Source organism: Rhagoletis pomonella, unplaced genomic scaffold (assembly GCF_013731165.1).
Source record: "Rhagoletis pomonella isolate Grant_MI unplaced genomic scaffold, Rhpom_1.0 Rhpom_scaffold_00004, whole genome shotgun sequence".
Taxonomy (NCBI): domain Eukaryota; kingdom Metazoa; phylum Arthropoda; class Insecta; order Diptera; family Tephritidae; genus Rhagoletis; species Rhagoletis pomonella.
Genome location: NW_023458558.1, coordinates 21,589,021 through 21,598,614, shown reverse-complemented (window position 1 = coordinate 21,598,614; position 9,594 = coordinate 21,589,021). Strand labels below are relative to the sequence as shown.

Below are 9,594 nucleotides of genomic sequence, written 5' to 3'. Positions count from 1 at the left end.
AAAAAAAAAATGTTTTTTTATTCGTAAATTTTTTTCTTTCTACCAGCAAGGCCCATGATGCAATACTACTTTATGAGCAAGGATTTCTATAGTGAATATCGATGACTGAGGGAGGGGTAGATCGACCCATGATCGTGGATCGACCTACATATCTCGGAAGTCAGCTCGAAAACGCCCTATCTCAGAAAACTTTTGAAAGGACGTCCTATTTTCGTTTGAGATAGGGCACCTCTGAACCGAATTCTGATTCATTATTATTCAACCAAATGCTGATAAGGTGTTTTTCAATAAAAATCTGAAATAGGGCGTTTTTCAATCAAATTCTGAAGTAGGGCTTTCTTGAAAAGTTTTAAGATAGGGCGCTTTTGAACTGGCTGCCGAGATATGTCGATCTTTCACTCAGCCATCGATATCGTCACCTGAAATGCAAAAGGACGTGACTAATAAATGTGGAGAGTAGTAATGTATCAAAAGTTAATTTAATTTTCGTTTAATAATCGTTTTTCTGAAAACTCAGATCATTGCTTTTCATATCAAACTTTTAATCTGTCTTATGGGGCTTCTTTCATATATCCTTAAACGTTGCCCGATCAAGAATAGAAAATAATGACATTACAAAGTCAACCTAGAAACAAATTTCCCGTTGTTCATTTCCTTCAATAGTGTTACAACTCAAAGAAGCAAAACTCGAGAAATGCGGCTTTAAATCTTTGAATTAACATACTTAGACTTCCATTGTAAGAATTAACTCATTTTTTGTTCTAGCGAGATACTGGTGATCTATGGCATTTTTACACAACATAGAAGAAGAATTAGAGGTAATTTCTGCACACTCAACTCAAAATTTATATTTTTTAGATTATGACTATTGAAGTAAATGAGCGATATGTACATACATGGTTGTTAATTTTAAATTCAATTCTTTAGTGAATAAGTAATATACCAATTTTAGAGCAGAGCTGAACTTTGAAAAAAATTTGGTGGCGCTTCTCAATCTACAAAAGTATTTTGGAAAAAAAAAAATAAAGTTACAAAATTGATTATAAAAGCAAACTATAGGTTGGATTAACTTTAAAATATTTGGATATGTTCGTTCGGGAGGTTCTGTTGCGAAAATTACTCTTTCTGCCGTTGAAAAAAAGCGATTTTTGAAAGCGATATTATAGTATTTCATTAAGATTATGCTATTTTTGATACAAAAATGCGAGAATTTTAATTGCCTGCTTTTTTACCGTTCTCGGATTCGCTCATATGCGTGTGCATAAGACCCTGTCTCCACAGGAAAACACTAGGGGTATTCACGATCCGGTGAGATACTTCGCCGACTTAAACGGGGTTAGATCACTGCAGAACACCGCACTCAGGACAGCGACAGGATGCCTCCTGATGTCGCCCGACATAGTGCTCTGCAAAAACACATATCTGAGTAATCAGTTGTATTGGAGCTGTATGTTAAAGTGAACCCATTGCGATAATTTTAATGAATAATTAAGGTAATATTACAAACCCGTTATGTGCAAAATTTTAGTAAAATAACTTCAAAACTGAGGTAGTTATTTATAAAATAGTTAAAATTTAATAAAATTTTCAAGTACCGTTATCTCGAAAACCGCAGCCAATCTGGTAAAGTGGGGTATGCCATTGAATTTAGAACGTTCCAATTAAGAGAGTTCAGCTTTCAAAATCATTGCTCAAAATTTACAACTTGAATAGCGTAATGTGAAACCAGCTTATTATTTTCTTTTCTATTTCAAGTTTATTCGTCGTCTAATTTTTGAAGCACTTGATGAAAATGAATTACACTTATATTAATCGATTTATTAAGAGATTACGAATAAAATGATATATAAAACATAGGAGTGCTCACAAATTTAAATATTAAAATATTTTTTTGGAAAGCGTACCTATTTTTTAGATTTGCCCATATACAGTTGCATTATGCGGTGTTCGCATGCGGCGATTTTACAGGCAACTTTTAGTTGAAAGCAGCATTCGCCTGGTGTGAACGGCCTTTCAACTAATCGCATCCAATGAAAGTTGGGGTGCAGCCAACTTTTGATTCAACTAATTGCCTCTGAAATTGCCTGGAAAATCGCCTCATGCGAACACCATATTAATTTACAAATACTTCGTATATTCTAATTTTTATTTTTGCAATTTTTATACCCCAAAAGAAAGACTGAAGTCTAATTTGACTTGAAAGTAAAGATTTTGTGAAGTGCAGATATAGAAAACCGGTCTTACAATACTTTATTATAATTAACTTTAGGTGTATATAACTTACATAAATATACATTTGTATGTACATAATACATAATAATGTGCCTCATAGCCAATTTAAAATGGTTTTCATGCCATACGCCTATTTTAAACTTAAAGATTCGCAATTACATTTAGGATGTTTGACCAAAGAGGAGTACTCCCCCGTTGCTCCATTATAAAGCCCGTTAGACGATTTTTCTGGTGGATTACTCTCCGTTCTATGACATTTAAAGAAATATAAAAATAAAAACGTTAATGCATATTACGCGATATGTATGTACATTAAGAAATTAACAAATCAAATACTCGTAGAGTCTAAATTTTTTGAAAACATTTCGACAATCTGTACTAACTAACCTGTAAAATACATAATGCTGCAGAATAAATAACATATCGAAAATAACGGACAGTAGGCCCAAACCGAATTTAGTCGGATCACCAAAAATTGAAATCCAATCGTCTATAAATGGTAAAAATATTCTTTTTTTTTTAAAGAAAATACAATGTTTTCAACACCACTTATCATTACCATAATTGTAGGCATTTAAGATCATCTGCAGCATGCTAAAAGCGCCGCCAGCAAAGTCCATTAGTACAGTTCCAATACTCCAACCCGCAGTACTTTTGCGTCGATAGTTCATTAGTGCCTGCAATCAAACTCACTCACAATTAATCAAATAAAGGCAAATGCACACTACAGCGCTAACTTACCTGTGGTATATATTTAACCATTGTTATTATTAATTTAATATAGCTACAGTAGTAGAGAAAATCCAGCCAATGAAGGATATCAAGTACGGAGAGAATCATGGTTACTAATACAAATATGAAGAACAAACCCAAAATACCAGATGCAAGTGTTGACACTCTTTGATTGCCGCGCTGTAATAATATTAAACTACTATTACAAATTCAGAAATTATTATGGATTACGAAAATAATGCGAATAATGTTGGCTTTGATAGATTAGTGGACACCATAGTAATACAGAGGTGTTAAGAAAAGGCCAAAGATTGAGTGGACAATTTTGTTGTTCGATTAGCGCCGTTTTCTCAATTTTTATAAATTTTCTAGAAAGTTTGATACTTCAACTCACACGTCTTTTGTTATGGAATTAACTATATTTTTATAAAAAATTTAAATTAAGTAAGGAAAGAAAAATTTGCAAAACGTGTCATTACATTTTAGTACTATTTTCGTGAGCACAGCTGTACATACATATGTAATACCTTTGATTTGTTTTAAAGTAATGAATTTTTATATTGATAATACTATATGTATTTAAAAGTCTATTAGTTATTTTTTTTTAAATTATTCCGCTGTTACTTGGTTGTTATATTGTTAATAATAAAAAAATCGCTTAAAAATGAGCTGATTTTTATGGCTTTGTACTGATTGTTGATTCCAACTGTACTGATTATGTCACTATAATATCTGGCCACCCTAACTCTCGAGCACTCTTGGCATTCGTTTTCTTATGTAGTATGTTTTAAGATCACAACGTACGATAAAGACAAAAAAATTCTAAACTCACAAAGCAACTGGCGAAACTGTGGGCCAAATATAATAAAACTACGTTTTTAGTTTTTCTCTCTGACATCAGGATTTTTTTTTAAGGACTTTGTAATTTTGTTAATATCATCTAATCCAAAAAATTATTTTAAAAATTCAATGCAATGTAGAATAACAATATGGCTACCAAATATTTAGCCTATGGTTTCGCGAATGTATTGATTTTTTTTTAGTGTAAAATTTACTGTCGCACGGTGTTATTTTTACAGCTGAAGGAAAAAGTAGAAAAAACTAGGATGCATCGAGTTTATACATTAGATCTTTGACAAGTAACATTCGACCGACACGCAATTCCTACCTAATTAAATGCCCGATGACCAGATTTTAATTATTGGAGACGTTGAACACTTCTAATTTTAGCCGTTTTTTCGGCCAATTTAGCCGGTCCGCCCAAAAAGTTCTGGCAACACTGGTTATTATTGTTATTATTATTATTATTATTATTATTATTATTATACTTTTGAAAAGAAAATTCAAAAAGGAGAGGTCAAACTAGAGACGCTGGCTTGTCATACATCTACATAAAGTTTTATTTTGTTTAATGAAGAACTTTTTTCATCGGTATAGGGTGTTTCGAAATTCGATGAAAATAAAAACATGCACTATGCCAGACTGCTCTTCACTCAGAAACAGCTGCACGGTTTCGATGAAACATGGCACTCAGGTCTCTTATGACTCTGACTAACATGTGGCAAATTTTTTAGTTTTTGAAATTCAATTTTCTATTTTACATATAGTCGAAACACTGTGCGTCGGGATGGGCGGACTCTGGACTTAAAATTTGAATATCGGCATGAGCGGGATCGGGATTGGCCTTTTTAATCCCGCACCCATCTCTAATATTGACACTGTATTTGAGGTATGAGAGCATATTTTTCCAAATCCCTTCAGCTCTCTGGCTTCAGATAAAATTTGAAGGACAGACAAAGAACTTTACTATCAAACTACATACATATGTACATTTTTGTAGCCAAATATACATGCATTCTCGTAAATATTCTTCAACTCACCTCATAAATGAAACATTGCATGACTGTCAAAATTGTTGCTAATAATGCATTCGGTGCAAAAACTACATCATTTAACAAAACCGGATTTACACTACGCGGGTGACGGCTGTTGTATTCCGCTTGTACTTCGGGTATCCAGTAAAGGCCAAAATTGAAAACGGCATATAACGCAAAACCAACTACATTGAAGGCAAGAAAGTCCAAGTTGAGTCCAACCACGGACTTGCGCTTGAAATTAATATAAATTTGTGGATAAAATGAGATGGACCAGGCTAAAAAATAAAACCAGCCAAATGCGAGCGATATGTAATTGATAATCTCAGAATTGGCTACTATAACGCGTACGAATAAGTCGTTGACACTGTCGATAAAAAGTTTATATGTACAGCTTTAGAAATGTTTTTAGAAATCAAAAGTGCAAGTCCAAGCATACTTACATCCACGAATCGTTCGGTAAACTTCTAGCCGTGATCTCCAAATGTCCAGGTCTAACACCGAGTATGCTTACTGTCTGGTTTTGTGGATTCGATGAACTGATTGTGAAGTCATTTGGATACAATTCAACAAGTGCTTCATGTTGTCTCACAAATCTGATTGAGATGTCTTTATCTGGTGGACCACTACAAAATTGATAAAATATTTTGGTGTAAATGCAAATTTGGCTTTCAATTATTGTAGGGGAAGTTTACACGTCTCATATTTTTGTACTTGCCTTAATATAACTTCAAAAGTTATATTTTCCTGAACTAGTACTGTGAGATCGTGGGTGGAGACAGTTAGCCATGAGTTATTCGAGTTAAGCGCAATTTGTTCCACTGCCGTGGTTTGTGCTGAGATAGATGCCGTTAGAAGAGCGGTATTGAAAAATTGTCTGCGGATACCGAACTCACCTGTTGTTAATACTAGGAAAATAAAGGAACTTGTATATCTGAGTATACGTTGGTATGCGCTAGATCTCCGCATTTTACGATCCTCGCTCAGACTTTTTTTTCTGTAAATTAAACTGCGATCAAAATTCGTAATTCAAAAACAATTTCAAATGTGGTATAGGGATTGAATTGAGTTCGGATAATCGCACTTGCTTTTATATGCCAAAAGATATGGAATTTTTTTTTACATACAAATTTTGAAACGTGATTTATTAGCTTATCGAGCCGTGACCGCAAAAAGGACATAAGTTAAATTTTTTTAAAATTTTTGTTTTTGTTGCAGAAATGCATCTAGATGCTCTAGAAATATTTCTGCTCCAAAAAGAAAATAAAAATAAAAATGTCTGGGTCAGTTAAATTGTTACTTTTTCTCACAATATATTTTTATAAGAAGCCACTATCTCTAATTCATGGAAGTTTTTTATATTTTTGAGCCCACTTAATGCACATATGTACATATATTTATCACTTTTGGTTACTTTTGAAGAATATTTCGATGTGCGATTCAATGTTGTAGAATTGAAAGTTGCCTGTCCCCAGCTGCATGGAAATGTGTCGTATTTAACAAGCGTAGCGGCTACCTCCTTTGCATTAAATATCAACACTTTTACGTTCCCGACGGTTAAGTTTTTTAATTTTACTGCGTTTAGCTTTTGTAGATTATACCGTTCAGTGGAAAATTTAGAATCTTTTTGCATTGTCTTTTACCATTTCATACCTTTTTAAGCACGACATTGTTTAAATTTTTTATTCCTGACGATAACAGTAGAGTACAGATACATACATAAATATATATGTATGTACGTATGTATCATCCGCCAATATTTTTTTATATTTTTTTATCGGCGACGTTTGCATTACACTTTCATAGTTAAGTGCATCACCAAAAAGGCCTCTCATCGCTCGTCTGTTCTTAAAGACTAAGAATTAACTTAACACTCAGCTACTTAATTCAAGTTGTTTAAAAAAAAAGAAAAACTATACTTACAAAAATATTTGTCGGTTAGCCCAGTGAGACTTTGGATAACGAATTCATACATGGTTTCCACATGATTTTCACCCAAGTGCATATCGGTCGTTTGATGGAAGTTTTTCGTAAAGAACAAAAATAAATTACATCGAAAAAATGTAGTCTTAAAATGTAATCTAAAAGATAAAGCTGCCGTCAAAACATTTTTTGGTTCTCTATGAAATTTGCCTTCTTTAGCGCAGACCAGGCGCACTCATTCTTGTTTTTTTAGTATGCATGTATTTAGGTCCCGAATTGCCTATTGGGACACATAAATATACTGAAGTAGGTACATACATACTATGTACACATTTGCTTCAAATTAATAAATCCCTTTAGTTTTTTTCGCGGCAAGGTACATATAAAAATTCCTCACAATTCAAATTAACGCGCGCGATGATCGTCTGAATTGTAAGGAGTGTAAATTTATATAAGTAACGAATAAGTAGTTTATAATTGCTCTACTATAATAACATCAGTTCAATATGTACAACGGCTTAGACATAATTTTTACCTTTACTGATAACAGCAACAGGTCTTCGTGCTTTCAGCTTGTTCGAGTTGCAATTACAATCGCTGTGTTGTAATTTATTATTAAGGTATCACGTTCGATGAGAATGTTTAATAACTTTGTATTAGTTGACCAGTAGCAAGAGTATAGCAAACTTTCATCATCATTATTAGATGACTGGAATCCTCTGTCTCCTGCATTGGAACAAAGTTAGGGCCTTAATTTCTATCTGAGCTGATCTCTTTGAACCTTTTAACAAAAAAAAATGTATAAAAGTGCCAAAACTGGCAGAGATACTATTAACACCGTGTAACAAAATCAAGAAAAATACATAAACTTTTGAACTGAGTACTGGTCGTGGGCCTGGTCGCATGACTACGCGAAATATACATTTTTCGTAGTTTTTTAAACATAAATATCAGTGGATATTTGAAAGAAGAACCACTTAAGCCTATTCTTCACGGCCAAACAAAATAGCATATGTCGACAAAAGGTAAAGGAAATAGAGAGTAAACTGCCAGAGAGTTTCTGTTCAGAATAGGCCTGTTATTCTTTTGCTAGTAAAGAAAAGCAAAAATAATATGGTGGCCCTTTTTGCGTCAATGACCCCTTTTTTGCGACTTTCTGTAAATTATCAACGGCAACACAGGTGCCTTGTCATAGCAAAGCTGTCCCCCGTGGTAACCCAAAACCATGGGTTGGAAAAGCTCTTCTCCCAAAATACAATTTTTAGGTTGATCCACCCGAGAATTTACTTTTTTGGACATCATTCCAAAAAAAAATCTCTACTATGTTTAACCAACTCCTTGAGCAACCACATTACATAGTTAGAAAATATTTGTGGACCGATCTTTAAAAGAACATTAATTAATTTAGCTACTTTTATTTAATACAACAATGATTTACGCACATATTTATATATCTACATACATATATATACACAAATACATATCGTCGATGTTTTTGCAAAACCGCTCATCGACCAGTTTCAAAACCGCCTAAATCGCCGCTGTGCCAAAAATTAGATTTGGTAACCCTGAACTCCAGGCAGCGAGATTTATGCCGAAAAATCGTTAAACTAAAATTAAATTAAAACTACAGATTTGTAAAATAATAGCTAGAGGAAGTATCGATTATCAAGGCAAAGCCTTCAAAGAAAAATCAATTTTTCGCTCTCCTGTAAAATTTGAGTGCCTTAAGATAAGCGGTTTTGCAATTGGGCGATGGGCGGTTTTGCAAAAACATCGACTTTATATACATATTTGCTTAAATTTTTAAATTATTACACATACTTTACTTAAGTAGTATAAAAATTAATTTAATTATCAAATCACATACACACAAATTAATATAAATGCATTTTTAGATATGCGGGCACTTTATAAATTATCTCAGAATACTTCCGGAAAATCTCTGCGCGAAAATTGCTCAAAACAATGTGCACAGAAAATATGAACTAAGTAGATTAGCGCTGCTCGTCATCTTTGCCATTTTCCACTTCTGTGGCGTTGGTGAGCGTGGAGCTGGAAAGCTGTTGTGCATTCCTAAAAGAAGCGGATAGCAAAGAAGGAAATGTACTACATAAGTATATATTTTTTTAGATTCATATCACTCGCATGCTAATTGAACGTCATAACTCAGATATATTATATAAAACATGTTCGTCATCAGACGAGCGGTATGTACAATAAGTATGTATATTGATACATTTAAAATCGCGTGCCAGACCAAAAAAAATCATACCTCAGATTCTGTGAAACATACATACCTGTAAAATACATAATGCTGCAGAATAAAAAGCACATCGAAAAGCACTGAGAATAAGCCCAAGCCAAACTTTGTCGGATCGCCAAAAATTGACACCCAATCATCTATGGGTAGGTATATAAATACATACATATATTATGATGTACATATTTTAATGAAACCAAAAATCTTCGAATATCGTCATAATTACCATAATTGTAGGCATTCAAAATCATTTGTAGCATGCTGAGGGTTCCACCTGTAAAGTCCAATAAAATATTGCCAATGCTCCAACCCAAAGTACTTTTGCGTCGATAGTTCATTAGTGCCTGTACGTAGACGTATGTATGTACATATGTATGTATGTATTTGCTCACAATTAAACAAATATTCATTAACAAATAAATCAAAACTGTAGTGGTTGCTTACCTGTGGCACATATTTTATAATTGTTATCGATAATTTAATGTAGCTGCAGTAATAGAGAAAATCCAGCCAATTCAGGACATCAACTGCGGCGAGAATTACGATGACCAATACAATTATGGCGAACAC

At 33.5% G+C, this 9,594-nt stretch overlaps 1 protein-coding gene across 1 annotated transcript in view; it reads right to left on the bottom strand.

Annotated features, from left to right (window-relative positions):
* Positions 1 to 2,275: 2,275 nt before the first annotated feature.
* The window catches only part of LOC118738144, a gene marked incomplete at its 5' end in the record, with an annotated part of 11,641 nt that continues 4,322 nt past the window's right edge, over positions 2,276 to 9,594 (bottom strand). Inside the window, 6 exons of the mRNA XM_036469066.1 lie at positions 2,276 to 2,480; positions 2,620 to 2,722; positions 2,792 to 2,909; positions 2,974 to 3,144; positions 4,845 to 5,232; positions 5,282 to 5,464. Coding sequence (XP_036324959.1) covers positions 2,363 to 2,480; positions 2,620 to 2,722; positions 2,792 to 2,909; positions 2,974 to 3,144; positions 4,845 to 5,232; positions 5,282 to 5,464 — 1,081 coding nt within the window. The remainder of the gene's footprint in view (positions 2,481 to 2,619; positions 2,723 to 2,791; positions 2,910 to 2,973; positions 3,145 to 4,844; positions 5,233 to 5,281; positions 5,465 to 9,594) is intronic.